At 37.5% G+C, this 18,618-nt stretch overlaps 1 protein-coding gene across 2 annotated transcripts in view; it reads right to left on the bottom strand.

Moving 5' to 3' along the window:
* The window catches only part of LOC129739985 (acetylcholine receptor subunit alpha-like), a 706,505-nt gene that overhangs the window by 146,789 nt on the left and 541,098 nt on the right, over positions 1 to 18,618 (bottom strand). For both annotated transcript variants that reach the window (XM_055731563.1, XM_055731562.1), the window contains exon 5: positions 9,337 to 9,452. In XM_055731563.1, coding sequence (XP_055587538.1) covers positions 9,337 to 9,452 — 116 coding nt within the window. The remainder of the gene's footprint in view (positions 1 to 9,336; positions 9,453 to 18,618) is intronic.

The following is an 18,618-nucleotide window of genomic DNA, read 5'->3' as shown; positions in this document are numbered from 1 at the left end:
TCTCTTGTTTCTCTAACCCCACCCATCGACTCGGGATTTTAGCCGAGCGAGCACATGGTCGATTGCTTCGGGTTTGCCGCAACTTACGGTCAGATGAAGAAGTAATCAGTGCCGCTCAAGGTTCCGAGCAGACCAGTTACACAGGGAGGTGTTGCTCTGTTGAAATCAATACTGATGTTATGAAATCGCTTGGTACATCTTTGTACCTGAAAATGATCACATTTTCATATGTGATGAAAGAAATTAGAGAAACATGAACTATCAAAGAACGGAAGAACATAAGCCGTAAATATCATGAAAATTTCGAAAAAGATACAACGGCTCACCGACAGGACTTGAACCTGCAATCTCCGCTTCGGTACAACGGCGCGTTAGCCAATTCCACCACGGTGAACGTGATGGAACCGGCGAACACGAGCAATCGAGCTCGACCATGTGCTCGCTCGGCTAAAATCCCGAGTCGATGGGTGGGGTTAGAGAAACAAGAGAGATCAATAGAGGGAAAGATCACATGCGGGATATACATGATGTTTCGATAGAAGGTCCAGCAGTTGATCGGCAGAGCTCGATTGCTCGTGTTCGCCGGTTCCATCACGTTCACCGTGGTGGAATTGGCTAACGCGCCGTTGTACCGAAGCGGAGATTGCAGGTTCAAGTCCTGTCGGTGAGCCGTTGTATCTTTTTCGAAATTTTCATGATATTTACGGCTTATGTTCTTCCGTTCTTTGATAGTTCATGTTTCTCTAATTTCTTTCATCACATATGAAAATGTGACCTTCGAGTTCCTTTAGAACTCGAAAGATTTTTTCAAAAATGTTGTACTTTTGATTGGAAGCTTTCAATCAGTTCAGTTGTTCAAATGGATAACATTCTGGAAATTGCTGAGCCAGAACAAAATCTAGAGAGTTCAGAGTGAAATCACCCTGACTTCAAACTATATTTTAACGAAATGTAAGTAAAATAAACAATATGGAACAAACTCATCAAATAAAAAATAAACATCTGGCCTCTGTTAGTTGATGGTGATTTTCTCTCTCCAGTCTGCTCCCGAAAATTTCACCTAAGTGGAATGAGGCTCAAAATATTCATTCCATCCGCCAAGAGACACCCTTGACGATCACACTCAAAGATGAAAGATTCATCCGCCAAATTGTTTCACAGTTTTAAACTAAACCCTTTTACCAAATTTGTGCGACGAAAGCACAGTGGCTATAATATTGACGACCAAAACTTCCTGTCATCGTGGAAATCTTTGTATTCAAGTATTCTTAAAATCACTTTACCATTACTCTTCTTAGGAATCGCAAAACCTGAACATATTTATTCTCATTTCATCAGCATCGGACCACTTGCATTATGCCTTTTACATTTATAAATTTCGGATCAAGGATAAATTGTTACCGTTATATTTAGAACTTGATTAGTAGGCTTTGTCATGAACAGAAGCATATAGGAGGGAGGAACTAGCCGAAAAAATGACATTCCGGAATTTAACTTGGTTTTTTTTCCTTTTTTCTTACCGGGGCCATCCGAATGGGCATTCTATTTGAAGAACATCGGTTATTCACATTTCAACTCTGCACAAACAATAAATCTTTAAGATCATTGATATCCCTCAACCGGAACTAAACTTATTTGATATTTAGCTAGAAAATGGTGACGACAAGAAAATTCATTCACACGCGAACACTACCCATTGTTTTCCAACATAGCATTAACAGCTTTTTTGTGAAGTTGTAACTACCATATTTAAGAAGCTTAGTAAAACCCACTCCGATGTGTTTGATTTTTTCACTTTTATATTTTCACCAATTGAACACATTTTTCCATAATAAACAGATGATTTCCATTTTTCACGATCCGAAAAGCATAGCAAAAACCCAAAAATAGATTTAGATAGTTTCCGAACCGAAGCAAAAGTTCCAAAACAGATGAAATGATTGAATTTTTAATTCGCAAAAAAAAACAAACAAAAAAAACGCGACGTCGGAAAAAACGCGTCCGTTCTCGAGCACGGCTTACTGTGTCCTCCGTACTTGTCTGCCATGAACTGTAACAAAGCTATAATCATCAGTGGATACGATACGCGCCTACTAAAAAGGACATCACTTTCACCGATAATGCCTATAAACTTATTGAGGGAAAAGCATAGTTCACCAAAACTTTTAGTTTAAGCGACGTTACCGCATATGTGCACCATGTTTCGCACCCGTTCAGCAATACGGATAGAGATACCTGACGTGATCGCCAGATGTTCCGGAGACTCGCAAATGCAATTCGTTCCTTTCTGATCCGGGTTTCGATGTCTTTCTTGATACCACCATATCAGGCGTTATCATGGCTGTCGTAATTTTACAATTACTCTGAAATGAATATCAAGTAAACTCTTTAATTGTTGGCAGCAGTGAAAACTGCTGATCCAAACAAGACTAATTTCTTCTCCATTTGATGCCTTCTTCTTGGAGAATGGAGGGACCGTCATCTTGGAGGAACCGTCTGATTATCCATGCTGATAAAGCTTTCGCCATTCGTTCAACGATTCTTGTGTCGAGAGCATTATCAGCATGGATAATCAGACGGTTCCTCCATCCAAGAAGACGGCTAACCCGGGATCCTCAACGGAAGATCCCGACAATGGCTACCAAGATACTAGAAGCACTCCACTTTCTCAACCTTGAAATGGAGGGATTTCCTGTGTTGATCTCCATCGACTTGGTCTTTCCGACATTGACTTTGAGACCTGCTGCCTTGGAGCTCTCGGTGAGGTCGCCGAGTTTGCTCTGCGTATCCGGTTGTGCTTGGGCGAGCAAACAATATCGTCAGCCAGGCCAAGGTCGTTCAGATGGGCGAAATTGCGCTTTCCATGGTGGCAGCTTCATGAATTTAGAGTTTATGGAGCGTTGGAGTCATTGAATATCAAGGATAAAGAGACACGTAAAGGTTTGCAGTTTCAAGAGCATACTCGTCAAATTTTCGGGAGTCGACTTCTTGACCACATGTTATAGCTTCAAAAATGATTTTCAGTCGATGAAGCAGCGATCCATCCCAATAATCCGTGACGATTCTTCTTTTTTGCTGAAAATTTTTCGAGCCACGTACCCATCGTTGGTATTTCCACCACCTTGCTTGGGAAAATCGACCGCTAGTGCCATTTTGTTCAAAAAAGCTGTTTATATTTCCTTCTTTTTCTTCCTTAGTTCTGGCTTGCCATGATTTGATCGGTAATTTGTTAGAAAGATGTAAAATCGTTTCAAAAACTCGAATTCTTACGTGAAGAGGTGATAATCCGAATTTCAACGATTGTGGGATAACTTCTCCTCTCACGCTTAAATCGTTGAATTTTTTTTATGTTATTCCACAAATATAGCATCTCATCGTGGATGATGTGCATGTGGCAGCATTGCACACTTTACCGCCCAGCATTTTGTTAGCAACATTGTGTGTGCTACTATGAATAGCCTACCGCCTTTTGTTGCATATTCTGTTGGCTGCAAATTTCTAATTTTTTCGTCGTAACAATCAATTTCGTTCCTTATACTGTCGTGTGTTCCTTAAATAAATTAAACGCGCATTGGTCGGCAGTAGGATGGGGATGATGGCACTGGATTCTGCCAAAAGATTAACTGTTTCCCATCTTTCTTGGCTTAGATGCGAATAGGTACCATAGAGCTTTGGAAATTAGAGGCATCGTTGACGTCTGGATGCCCAAATTTAATTTTGTATTCTGCCTGTTGAGATCCATCGCAACTCCATTTACTTATAAGTTTAAAATTTTCAACAGATGTTAGTAGTAATTGATCCAGCTTGTCACTAATTCTACTTCCACAGCCATAACTTATGTCTGAGTCCCAAAAAATGATAAAAGTGAGTTATTCTTCTTGTCTTTTTTCATGCTTTTGATCATTTTAACATAAAAACATTTAAATGATTTATAAGATGTATAGTTTCTAAATGATCGCTTCGTATAAAAGGCACTACTGCAGAAGTCCTGCTATCTCAGATTTACTTTCAAACGCAGCACTTCACACCTACGCGTGGCCCATATAGAAGCGTTTATAATGAAATAAACCAAATGCTTCCGGCCGCTTCAAATTAAAAACCATGCATTTAAAAAAACACTTAAATGTCATACATACACTGATACAAAGTTTTCCAATAGACCAAATTTAGAATCGTTTTTCAGCAATCGACTCCGGTCAGTCGTTTATCGAAAAACTGGAGATTTCCCTGTAAAATCATCCAAAATTATGTAAAATAAGTATTATGGAACGAACTCACCAAATCATCTGAGGACCCTGAAAGTTGATGATGGTGTCCATCTTTCCGTCAGCTATGGGTCGGTTTCAGCTTTGAACAGCCCATAAAAAAACGTTGTCAAATCATTTATCACGCCTTATGAGACTGAAACTCTCGCACTCGATCACACTTAACGATAAGTGATACTTCCGGCAATCAATTATTTCAATAGTTTAAAAAGTTTAAACAATTTTGACATTTTAAAATCAAAAACATTATTTTGAACGACGGAAAGAACACAAAACGCGTCCATTGCCAAAAAATCATGACATACTTCTCTTAGTAGTAATTTATCTAGCTCCTCATTCAAAAAAAAGTCAACAAACGAGTAGGTAGTTGTATTGTCCATCAAACTTTATAGATCTATTTCAGCGCTATCATCCGTCACCGTTATTAGTTTTGGATAGACTGATTTTTCTTCTTCTTAATCGCTGAATACGATGGTATTAGATTTTTAGAGAAACTCTTTATAATGTTATATTGATTTCTAGTTAAGATAGCCTCAACAAACATTTGTAGGGCTATCTCAGGGCTTTTTTTTCCAAAATTGTGTTTTTGTGGATTTTTTACATTGTTTCATGAGGATCTTTTATTCGTTTTCGCAGCACAGGAGATCTCGTCGTGGGAAAGGTTATTTCTGAAACTCCTGGTGCGTCGGCGTTTGCTGATTTCATTTTGAGTCATGTAACTTAGTTGTTTTCGCGTTAAATTTAAATCTTCTGAGTTCATTGCATCAGATTCAAAAGTAAACATCTAAATCGTACAGCAGCTAGATTATCCAATGCCAGTCTGCCAACTCTGACGTAAATATAAATGTTGAACGATATAAAAATGTTGTTCGGTCCATGGGAACTACCTAACAGTTAATTCTGTCACGTTAGCTACCGTAAACTGGGGGAACTTTGATCACTTTTTTCATTCATTTTTGAATATTCTGGAAGGGGTTGCTTTTTCGTAACACCTAAAAGTTTTGAATCACTTACTGAGGTGAGGAGTATTAAACATGATCATTGATTGCAGTTAATTCAAACGACATTGGTGCAGGGCTGGTAGCGGTTTGACAATGAAAAAGTAGTGACTTTAGTGACCAAAATTTGAAAAAAAAGTGACCAAATAGTGACTTAAAGGACCGAAAAAAGTGACCAAATTGACCATCTAGAACGGAAGAAGTAACTTTGAAGTACAAAAAATGTGACCAAATCAGGCCCGTGCGAAGGGTTTTCTTACACCGTTTGTCACTCATGTTCAACACACAAACTAAAAAAAATTACTGATAAACAAAATTTTGGAAACATATTACAATGAATGTTTCAAATTTTCGACAAGTCAAGAAAGTAAGAAATAAATTAGTTTCAAAAGAATTTCTTAGCCAATTTAAAATGTCCAATCTTGTACAAAACTTACCATTAATAGATGTTAGGAAAATGATAATAATTGTTAATTTTTATTCATCTAAATTTGGAATTCTCTTCCTCATTTTCAACTGGAAGTTTAGTGAGAAATTCCGCTGTAATGTTTTAATTTGAACAAAAAATATTTAATCACGATTTAAAATGTGAATTACCGATTACTGAATAAGAAATGAATTTGGAACAGAATTAATTCAATGTTCGATGGTTTAATATAATTTGATAAAAAGAAGAATATATTTATAATTATTTTAAAAGTGCCAGTCATATAAGCCAAACATAAAACCACATAAAACCACATAAAACCTTTAATAACGTAGAATCCTCCAGTTATCAAAATTTCATTTTTGAAGCTTTAATAATAACTTCATGTTCAACTACACTGACAAAGAAATGTTAGAAAATGAGTAATAACTTGAATGATAAAAACTGATGAAAAATTAAAAATATTGAGTTCAAAACTTTTGTTATTAATATTGAAAGCACAAATCAAATACAAAGTTAGTTAACACTGCGTATTCAAATTTATTTTTAAAGTTGCTACTTAGAACAATTTTTCAAACTTTTTAGAATAATTTAAAATTCATGATCGATCAAAAAAACATGATTTCATATAAAAAATATTCATAAAAAGATTTTAAATTTACAATCGCAGGTTTTGAAGCTTTAAACTACAAGCTCTGAGTATTTTTTCTCTTTTGATTAAAATATTGGGTCCTAGAAAAAGAAAAGAAGGTTGAAATTATGTTTGATTATTAAAAATTTGGAGTTAATGGCTTATGGTTGAAGAACACGAAAATTCAGAATTTAAAAACAAGGAAACAATTGTTAAAAATATGTCTTAAAAATTTAAAAAGTTTGATTGAAAAAAATCCGGCAAGTTGATTTGAAAATTGAAAAAACTATACAATAAAATTCAGTTAATTTATTTGAAAATTTAAAAAACAATATGAAAAAAAAGATTAGTTTTTAAAAACATTTCAGGAAGAGTTTTTTCAATAAACATGTTTCACCATAACCATTTTGGTGCTTATTTTTTTAAACAATTGATTTGGTAAAAAGTGTCCTAAACGAGAAATTTGGTCAAATTAGGCCGAACACATTTAGTTTTGATGATAAAGAGTTTATTACTAGTAAAATCAAACATTGATAGATAACTGATTATGCAAAAATATCATTACAAGTATTTTTGACATCACAGCAGAAAGTGTAAAAAAAACTTGATTCTATTTAAAGCTCATCAATTCATATAAAACTTTTATTTTCAAATAAATTTTTTTTTTATTTGAGTTTTTGTAAAAAAAACTGCATAAACTTCTCTAAAGATTTTGTGCCTTGTGTAAACTTTTAAAACCTTTTTTTTTAAGTGCTTAGAAGAACAAAAAACACGAAATAAAATTGAGTCTGAAATTGTTTTTTTTAAGAATATTTCATATCAACATAACATTTGTTACGACATAAAAGATTTTTTTAATAAAAAAAGGGTTCGTTTCAATCTCAATCTTAGTAACACTTCTTAATAAAAACCCATTCTAAAGACGAGATAGGGTTTTTGTATATCAAGTTTTGAGTTCCAATACAAAAGGTTGATTGAACTGAAAATTAAAATCTACAATCAAAGTTAGTTTCTATTCATGAACGTCAAATAATGTCGTAGATCAAAATGTCTCAAGCCAAGGGTGATTCATGCCAAAATTCCGCCGGAGGCGAAAAAAATTTCTGATTGACTGATCAAGTAATTTACCGTTACTACCGTCAATATTAACACGCGCAATTCAAATTACTCTTGCATTGATTTATTTTCGGTGGAAAAAGTGACTTTTGGTGATAAAAGTGACAATTTTTCGGAAAATAGTGACTTTAGTGACCAAATGATGAAAAAAGTGACTTTTTAGTGACCGACCCAAAAAAGTGACCAAGTCACTAAAAAGTGACTCGTTACCAGCCCTGTTGGTGGTAATAATTAAATGTTTGTAACAAAACCAGACTTCGAGTTTCGGGGTAACTTTGATCACTATGTTGTTTACGTATCTCAACATCTTCAAATTTATTTTTTTGATGCCATTTAGCAAAGAAGGTTCAAAACATCGATAACAGTAATTTTTTGTTTGGACTCAATTGAATTTTTCAACGTTTTCTTTCAAAAGCAAATATACTCAAAAGGTGGACAATGTTGCTGCATACATTTAGGGGCAAAAATTATAAACTTTTTTGAATATTTTTTGGCCTCAAAAACAAATGAAGTTTTACCTTCATACCATTCCCTAAGTCCTCACACTATTCTCATGTTCTTTTTTTCTTCGAACTTAACCATTTGATAAAGTTTTTAGCATTTTTTCTATACGGGCTTGACCGTTTGTTTTACAACGTCCAAAAATTATCATCAAACGACCATAAAAATAACACTTAAACTAACCCAAAACCAAGAAAAAAGTTGAACTTTCACATTAAATAACCCATTTGCTCCTAAATGCTTAAATTTGATCAGGAGAGATGTTTGTTTGTGAGCCTTCAAAACACCAGATATTTTAAGACTTTAAAATTACATTTTAAGTATCATTAAAAATCTCCTAATAACAACCAAACTTAGCTAATTCGTAACTGAATTTATAGGCTTTCAAACAAAGTAAACAGTTTTCAGATATTTTAACTTTATACTTAGTTAATGATGATTATCTGCAAAAATTTAATGTCGATCAAAGTTACCCCGCTGATCAAAGTTCCCCCAGTTTACGGTATTTCTAGATCAACCCTTAACTAAACAATTATTATTTATCAGCTTAACAGCGAATTAACACGCCTGAACCTGCAAAAATGTGCCAGAACAAAACAAAACCTAATCAAAAAATTGTTAAATGCAAAAAACCAAATTTGCCCGGTTTTTGGATTGAAAATTTAGAAATCAAATGCCCGGATTTTGACAGGGTTTTAGTTAAAATTGCCCGGATTCGCCCAGTTCGGATATAGAAATATCCTGACAACTTTAAATGCTTAGAATTAAACGAGTTATTTGGTCTTTTATAAACTTTTGAAAAAATGCTACTAATTTTGAAAAAAAAACCTGTGTTGAACCAATGAATTGATCATCATCATCAATTGAGGCTAAATTTAGGTTTTTCCAGTGCAAATCAGTGAAACTTGGGTAAAAGAGAATTTGAAAAAAATTACAGGATTTGAAAATAATCGAGGAGAAATTTTATGAGAAGTTCTCCAGAATTGGCATCCATCGTTTCAGGCGCACCAGTAGAGTGTGTGCTACAAAGTACACGAGGATTCGACGGGCTCTTCGCCACATTCGTTATCCGGAGAAGGACAAGCACTCCGGCGTGTGCATGTAAGTCCGCAAATTTTTCTTATTATGACCGAGTGCACGGAAAATTACCGAGAAGTAAATAGCCTTCACTATTAGAATTTTGATCTGCATTTCTGCCTATATGGGCTTTTTCTCTTCCAATAAAAATAAAGATAAATCCAATATTAAGTACGAAATATCGAAAACGAAGTCAATTTTCCATCTCATTCAAAATTGTTAATTGCACTGAAATGTGTAGTAAATTCCCTCTTGATATCCTCATTTAAATGGTTGCTATAACAAATTGTTACAGTTTTCAATTGACGCATTCAATCTTACCTAACTGCAGGAACTTCTAGGATGTCCCACTCGACGGAGGTGTAGAACTCGGACAAATCCACTCCAATCTCCACCACGTTTGTGTCGTTGACTTCGTCGATGTGACGCAGATCGACCTGGAAAGAAATACAACAATTTAGATTCATTGTAGATTCGTTAACGTGTACCTATTCGAAAAGTGTGATCATTGAATTTTCAATCCCGCTTTAGAATCTGCCATTCCGCTGGAAAGCTTTCACCCCGAAATTCTCTGAAGCTCACATTGTTCGCAAAACTATTCCCCGATGGAAACTGCCGCTAGCGCTATAGTTCGCTTTATCGTTTCTCAAAGTGCTAAAAAGAACCTGTAAAATGCCAACACCCGCTCGGGGGAGAGTGCCTTTTACTTATGGCCGAGAATGCTTGAATAAAACAAAATCCAGAAATGGTGCTGGCTGCTGATGGCAAATAACAAGGAGCAATCAAATTTCACTTCAACGCCCCCAGATGTCCGCTTTTTTTCTCTAGCTTCATTCGCAGCAGCAGCAGCGCCACCTGAATACCGAAGGGGATTGTTCCGGCTAGCGAGGTCCACAAAATGAATGATTCTAATCCACTGGCGTAGTCCGATTACAGCAGCAATTCCGAAAATTTGAGAGCATTCGAAATTAATGGAGTAAAACGTGTTGTTTGACGGTGCTTTCGGAAATTGTGAACTGAGTTTTGAACGCGTTGTTTAGATAGCCAAATGCAATCAACAGTGGTTAAATTAGTCGACCAATACTGTAGTCGCCCTGGGGGATGACGGGGTGGTTGGGGCGTAGTCAGTACTTGCTTCGTATTCTCTGGATCGAGAAGGTGGTCAGCGCTCGTAAAAATGAATTCAGAAGCCGTAAATGGGAAGAAACTGAGGAAGATTGCGCTGCTGCTGGTCTGTTCAGGACAGGGACAAGTCCGGGGACAGGAAATGGTGTGACAATAAAAATCACGTTCCCAGATTGCCAGAGATGTCCCCGACTCGTTCTCCACATGCCCCTGCTCTTCTTGATTAAGCACTTCCCGCCCTGGGATTCGAAATACACAGAATCAAGAAAAAAGGAGGGTAAGAATCTGCCAAAATCAAACATCTCCTTGGCTAAGCGACGAGATTTTTATTTCGTCCATCCAACCCCCAAAGTTCCGTCCGCCTTCCAGAGCCCACGGCTACTCATCGTTCTCGTTATCGCATTTGATTTCACTTGGCCGAATGACCGTATCTGGGTCTGTGGATCTTCTTGATGTTCCGGACTGTTTCTCTCGGAAGAACTGCTGCTGGAGCCACGCTGAAAAGTGGACGACACGAATCAAGAATTGGGAAGCAAACGGGATGTCCTTCTGCCCTCTTCTTCTTTGATTCCGAGGACATGTCCCGGAATAGTATTGAATAGATAATAATAACGTTTTCCTGATGAGCGAAACGATACCAGGCGACAATCTGGGCTGCATTTTATGACCGTTACTGTTGCTTGGAGGTATTTTTGGTAAATTGCTTTGGTCGTCCAAGTTATAACAATTCGGGCGTTTAATGTGCTCCATAGCATTATTATTTATGAATTCGGCTTTGTTTTCCAGCGTGCTGCTAAAGTTTTTCGGTTGATTCAGAACAGCGCAAAACATGGAGTTTGTCTGTATTCTATTTGGATCAACTTTTTCTAGGCATGATAATTTGCCAGAGATTCAAATGATAACACTAAGGAGTTAATTAAAAATAACGATAGCAATTCGTGACATTTGAGGTTCTACGTTTCATCCTCCACTTTTAATTTTCCAACATTTCAGGCTTGATTTTTTGAGTAAAACAAAATTAAACAAAGATTATGTTTAATGATAGCTATATGACAATCATTATATTTTTCAAAATAAAAAAAGGTTGAAATGTACTTGTAAAGTAAACACTTCAAAAAAAAAGTATGCAGCATCTTCATTTTCAGAAAAATATGAAAATTAGTATTTACAGACCAAAAAATTACTACAATTGGTTTTTCATGCGTAACAGTCTTTAAACACTATAAATTTTTTATACGTGTTCATAAGTTTTTTCATTAAAAACAAAGTTTGCTGCTAGTTACTCCATTTTATAAGGAGGGTGAAAATCGCATGTTTTTTTTAATTGAGAATAAAATAAACAAACCAATATTTTTTCTAACTACGCCAATTTGATGTCTCATCACTCTTAAAACTTTTGATGCATAAGGGGTAGGATTAACTGTGAGCATAAGTTTTGGAATTTAACTTCGGTTGAATTTTATCCCATCATACATGATTAAGTAAGGTTGAGAAAGATCCTGGAGACTGCTAATAACACTAGTTTACAGCATTTTTGAACTCAGTAAACTGACAGTCATTTCCAATGTAAAATCGGGCGCTGAATCCGAAAATGAAATTCAAAAAAATCTCAGTAGAACCGTTTTTGAGTTATGCTCCAAATATGAAATTTCCGAAAAATTAAAAAAGTTCTTGTACTTAGATTAAAATATCTCGGACGGCATAACAGTAATTTGAAATCTCTCTTTTGCATATTGAAGGTGAATAAATTTTCTATCGATCATCTGAATACTGTTTTTGCGTTTGACCAACAGTATTGTTGATATTAGTGACTTTACGAAGAAAAAAAATATAAAAAACGCATTTTTTTAGAGAAAATTTTGTTTCTACGAAAGTTTTAAACTCGATGATAGCATTTAAAAAATCTGATTTTCTTTTGCGCTTAAATTTCAATTTAAGACGAAGATTTCAAGTGGTTATTTATTAAAATAGGTTGAAATTTGAAGAAGTTATGGCTGCTTTACCATAACTGTAATTTTTGCAGTTTTAACGAGCCGCAGTACACTTATCATAGTATAGGAAGAATGAAACATGATAAATCTCACTCGCACCAAGTCAAAATTATTTATTAGCTTACCAGAAGGTCTCATGCCAAGTTTCAGGAAGATCTGACCATAGGAAGGGGTTGCTTGAGTCTCAAACGTGAATAAAATTTTGAGGTATTTTGCCCGGAAGGAACGAAAAATACTGGTTTTTCATCAATAACTTTTTTCATCACTATCTGATTGTTTTTTATGGTTGATTTTCTTAAAGCCTAAGTTGAGAAAAATATTTCACCCGAAGACTGTAACTCGATTGGATTTGAAACAGAAAAGTTATTGCGGTTCAAAGATTGTATTTTGGTCGAAAATTGTCGTATAAATCGCAATGGGTAAAAAGTACTCATTGCGTGTTGGACAAAATTTGCGGCCTTTAAACCGCAATAACTTTTCTGTTTCAAATCCAATCGAGTTACAGTCTTCGGGTGAAATATTTGTCTCAACTTAGGCTTTAAGAAAATCAACCATAAAAAACAATCAGCTAGTGATGAAAAAAGTTATTGATGAAAAACCAGTATTTTTCGTTCCTTCCGGGCAAAATACCTCAAAATTTTATTCACGTTTGAGACTCAAGCAACCCCTTCCTATGGTCAGATCTTCCTGAAACTTGGCATGAGACCTTCTGGTAAGCTAATAAATAATTTTGACTTGGTGCGAGTGAGATTTATCATGTTTCATTCTTCCTATACTATGATAAGTGTACTGCGGCTCGTTAAAACTGCAAAAATTACAGTTATGGTAAAGTAGCCATAACTTCTTCAAATTTCAACCTATTTTAATAAATAACCACTTGAAATTTTTGTTTTAAATTGACATTTAAGTGCAAAAGAAAATCAGATTTTTTAAATGCTATCATCGAGTTTAAAACTTTCGTAGAAACAAAATTTTCTCTAAAAAAATGCGTTTTTTATAATTTTTTTTCCTTATAAAGTCACTAATATCAACAATACTGTTAGTCAAACGCAAAAACAGTATTCGGATGATCGATAGAAAATTTATTCACCTTCAATATGCAAAAGAGAGATTTCAAATTACTGTTATGCCGTCCGAGATATTTTAATCTAAGTACAAGAACTTTTTTAATTTTTCCGAAATTTCATATTTGGAGCATAACTCAAAAACGGTTCTACTGAGATTTTTTTGAATTTCATTTTCGGATTCAGCGCCCGATTTTACATTAAAAATGTTGGTCAGTTAATCAAGTTCACGATTTTTTTAAAATTTTGTAAACTAGTGTAATTAACCCCGACAAGTTAGGAATGGAACTTTTGGTGAAAATTCGATACAATTTGAAGAAGCGCTGAATCAAAGCAATTCCCTTTAATTCAACCACGGTAAAAGAAAAGTTCAGATACCGGTATTTCGATAGTAACTTACTATCTTCTTCCGTGAGCGTTTTGGATTGATTGATTTCACTGAAGAAGATAGTAACTTGCTATCGAAATACCGGTATATGAACTTTTCCTATACCGTGGTCAAATTAAAGGGAATTTTCCGATTGCATTGATTCAGTAGAGTTATTCAACCAAGTAGGCTTACAAAACATATTAGAGATGAAGAAGCAGCTTGTGCTACGAATTACTAATTACGTTATACCTCCAAAACACCTTATAATAGTTATTTTTATATGTAATTTTGAAATAATTTTTAACCAAGCTGTGAAAAATTTCTGTTAGAATCACAGAAATTCTTCATACACACATTTTAGAGTTACACACATCTAAAAGAAGTATACCGTTGCTGGGGCATGTTTTGGTTTTACCATTTGTTTTCAATTTTACAAAAACATGCGATTTTCATCCTACTGAGAAAATGGGGTAAGTTGCAACAAACTTTGTTTTTAATGAAAAATCAAATAAAAAAGTTTGAAAATTGTAAGTTTTAGATATATTTGTGATATCATGACGCATAAAGCAGCAATTGAGATAATTTTTGGTGCTGTTTATATTAAATTATACATTTTTTCGTCAAAAATGTTTTCAAAGAAAAATCGTAATGGTGCTGCATACATTTAGGGGTACAAATACTACAAAAAATCTACTATACGAAATCATAAAAACTAATTTTTGGTTGGATAAAATTTTGAAATTAACAAACGCGTGATGCAAACCAATCATATTCCAGAATATTAAAACAAGGTTTTAAGGTAAATCTTTGATTTTCATTTTAATGCATTTTAGCGCGGACTAGTAACTGATTTGTAAAAAAAATATTTAAAAACATTTGAGGAGTGATATCATTAGGCCATCAGGTAAAGTTTTTTGCATCGAAAAATGTAAAAATTTGTACATCTATTGCTCGATTTCTTAAATTTTATATGAGAATCAAGAACTTTAAGACTCTGAAAAAATAGTTAGTTCAACATTCTTTCTAAATATATAGCATAACAACAGGGGCTCAACATTTTTCCTCAATAATTAAGTTTTTCGTAGAACATAAGTGGTTTGTACTGACAAAATCAAACTTTTGTGATTTTTTCTGTAAAAAAAATGTTTTCAAAGGTTAAGGGAGAAACTTCTAAGTTTCAGAGTGGCTCATAAGACTTTTCTTGTTCTGTAGAAACAAAACGTACCCGTCCACCACAAAGTCATTTTTTATAGAGGTTGAAAAAGGGTTTTTTAGGAATGTAACGCCAGGAAATTTAGAGGGTTCTTTAGGTTCACAACTCTTAAGATAGGTTTATCATAAAGAAAATTCTTATTCTCTTCAAACTTTTGCAGCCTCGTTCATTTCTGTGCAGACCTGTCCGAAGCTCCAAAGCTCAGAAGCAGCACCGGAGAACCCCCGAATCACGAACTACCGGTGGGAACGACGCACATTACTTGACGCTTGTTAATCAACTGACTGACTGACTGCACGCTTAGGGAGAATGGCCCGATATCCGTTTAATCCATTCACACAATTTTCTTTTACAGAATTTAAATCGGCTGAGAAATAATGGAGTTACAACGGGGTAGACAAAAGGATGTTACGCAACGAAAACAGTATTGTGGAGCAACGTTCGTTCTACGTTTATTTTTTATTTACATAGTATTCCGTCTCACGACATAACTTGACGAACATAATTCCTAAAATTCACTCGGTTCATAGCAACCGTTCTCCAATTTCTTGGGCACCCCACGTTCGCCAGATCACGCTCCACTTGGTTTAACCACCTCGCTCGTTGCGCCCCCGCTCGTCTTGTTCCTACCGGATTCGTAGCGAACACCTGTTTTGCAGGACAGTCGTCCGGCATTCTCGCAACATGTCCCGCCCAGCGTATCCGGCCAGCTTTCACCACCTTCTGGATACTGGGTTCGCCGTAGAGTCGCGCGAGCTCGTGGTTCATCCTTCGCCTCCACACTCCGTTCCCCTGTACGCCGCCAAAGATGGTTCTTAACACTCGTCGCTCGAATACTCCGAGTGTGCGCAGGTCCTTCTCGAGCAATATCCATGTCTCGTGCCCGTAGCAAACAACCGGTCTAATGAGCGTCATATACAGGTTACACTTCGTGCGAGGGCTAAGTCTTCTCGACCGCAGTTGCTTGTGGAGTCCATAGTAGGCACGACTTCCGCTGATAATTCGCCTCCGGATCTCACGGCTGGTGTCATTGTCTGCGGTCACCAGTGAGCCGAGATAGACAAAGTCTTCGACTATCTTAAGCTCGTCGCCGTCGATCGTGACCTTGTTATTACTGGACAAGCGGGTTCGGTCGGCCTCGGATCCCACGCCAGCATGTACTTCGTCTTGGACGTATTAATCATCAATCCAATCCTTCCTGCTTCGCGTTTCAGTTTGCGGTAGATCTCCTCCACCGCCGCAGATGATCTGCCGACTATGTCAATGTCATCGGCAAAGCAGATAAGTTGGCTGGATCTGTTGAAAATCGTGCCCCGCATTTCGCCCACCGCTCGTCGAATAACACCTTCTAGAGCCACGTTGGACAGGATAGACCATCACCTTGTCGAAGCCCCCTGCGCGATTCGAATGAACTCGACAATTCACCCGAGATCCGCACACACCACTGCGTTCCATCCACCGTCGCCTTGATCAGTCTGATCAGCTTCCCGGAAAAGCCGTTCTCGTCCATGATTTTCCATAGCCCGTTATGGTCGATCGTGTCGTATGCGGCTTTGAAGTCGATGATCAGATGGTGCGTAGGGACTTGGTGTTCCCGGCATTTTTGGAGGATTTGCCGTAATGTGAATATCTGGTCCGTCGTTGACCGTCCCTACATGAAGCCGGCCTGATGACTTCCCACGAATCTGTCCAATTTGTCGCCCTTCTTGTAGATGGGGCATATTACCTTCTCCTTCCACTCCTCCGGTAGCTGTTCTATGTCCCAGATCCGGACTATCAACCGGTGTAGGCAATCGGTCAACCTGTCCGGGCCCATTTTGATGAGTTCAGCTGCGATGCCATCCTTCCCAGCCGACTTGTTTCTATTCAGCTGGCGAATGGCTTCCTTAACTTCACTCATCGTTAGGAGTGGCTCCTCTTCGTCGTTGGCTACGCCGGCGATGTACCTTCCCCCACCGTCTTGATCTCCTGCATGTGCGCCGTTCAGGTGTTCATCGAAGTGCTGCTTCCACCTTTTGGTCACCTCACGATTGTCCGTCAGGATACCCCCGTCCTTATCCCGGCACATTTCGGCTTGCGGCACGAAGCCTTTGCGGGATGCGTTGAGTTTCTGATAGAACCTTCGTGTTTCTTGGCAACGATGCAGCTGCTCCAGCTCCTCGAGCTTCTCCTCCTCCAGGCGGCGCTTTTTCTCCTGGAAAAGTCGGACTCGCTGCCTCTTCCGCTGTCGGTGATTTTCCACATTTCGACGGGTGCCTCTCTGCACAACTGCCGCCCGCGCGGCATTCTCTTCGTCCATCACCCTCCTACACTCCTCGTCGAACCAGTCGTTCCGTCGAGATCGCTCCACATAACCGATGACGTTCTCCGCAGCACTGTTGATGGCTGTTTTGATGGTATCCCAACAGTCCTCGAGAGGGGCTTCGTCAAGCTCGCCCTCTGCCGGCAGCGCTGCTTCGACTGATTGCGCGTAGTCTGCCGCGACCTCAGGTTGCTTCAGTCGCGCGATATTTAACCGAGGCGGGCGCCGGTTTCGCGTGTTGTTCACTACGGAAAGTTTTGGGCGCATCTTCACCATCACCAGATAATGGTCCGACTCGAAGTTGGCGCCCCGACAGGATCTGACGTCGATGATGTCCGAGAAGTGCGGCTGTCAATCAAAACGTGGTCGATCTGTGATTGCGTTTGGTACGGTGATCTCCAGGTGTACTTGTGTGGGAGGCGGTGCTGAAAAAAGGTACTACGTACGGCCATTCGTTTGGAGGCGGCGAAATCAATAAGTCTGAGGCCGTTTTCGTTGGTCAGCTGGTGCGCACTGAACCTTCCAATTGTCGGTTTGAATTCCTCCTCCTGGCCGACCTGAGCATTGAAATCCCCGATGACGATCTTGATATCATGTTTTGGGCAACGGTCGTATTCACGCTCCAGCTGCGCGTAGAATTCGTCTTTGTCGTCACCGGTACTTCCGAGGTGAGGGCTGTGCACGTTGATGATGCTGATGTTGAAGAACCGGCCCTTGATTCTCAACCGGCACATTCGAGAGTTGATCGGCCACCACCCGATCACGCGCTTTTGCATCTTTCCCATCACTATAAAAGCTGTTCCAAGCTCGTGTGTGTTGCCGCAGCTCTGGTAGATGGCACGACCATCTGGGTACGACTGACTGCTTGTAACTTTCTGAAGCTACTATCACTTGAATGTTTTACTGATATGAACTGAATTACACAATTGTAAATAGATATAAAAATATCGAAATATTAAACATTATTTTAGATTAGCTTAGCTTAGCTTGATTGACTACTCACATCCACCTTGAATCATTGAAATTGAAATGCAACATGAGAAATATTCTAAATCAATAGTTCTTAATAAGCTTCGTCTACCAATAAATGTTTTTATCGTTATTAACCCTCATCCGCATTAGAGTGTCATTTTGACACTATTGCAAGTTTGAAGGCTTGTAACTTTTTTCAGAAGCATCGAAATACAAAAATTTCTTCGGGGACCCTAAATGAATTCAAAAGTTCTTTAATGTTGTATCTTTACTTTTTTTTATGGACGATCCCTGGAAGCCTGAATAAAAAAACTCCCTTTTCCGACTTAGAGTGTCAATTTGACACTCCAAAAGTAAAATCTATCTAAGTCGTTTGAATTATTATGAACTTCATATAAAACTTATATCAATAGAAACCTTGTAATGTCAGTAAAATATGTTTAGAACATTATATATAGCTAAAGCTTCTAGTTTTCTCGTTATTCAGCATGAAAGAAAAAAAATCCGAAAAAACATGCCTCAGGAAAACTGCTGTAGTTCATATATTACACGTCCAAAAAAATATT

This window comes from Uranotaenia lowii, chromosome 1 (assembly GCF_029784155.1).
Source record: "Uranotaenia lowii strain MFRU-FL chromosome 1, ASM2978415v1, whole genome shotgun sequence".
NCBI lineage: Eukaryota > Metazoa > Arthropoda > Insecta > Diptera > Culicidae > Uranotaenia > Uranotaenia lowii.
The sequence above is the reverse complement of the archived record's forward strand: the minus strand, read 5'-3'. Positions and strand labels throughout refer to the sequence as shown.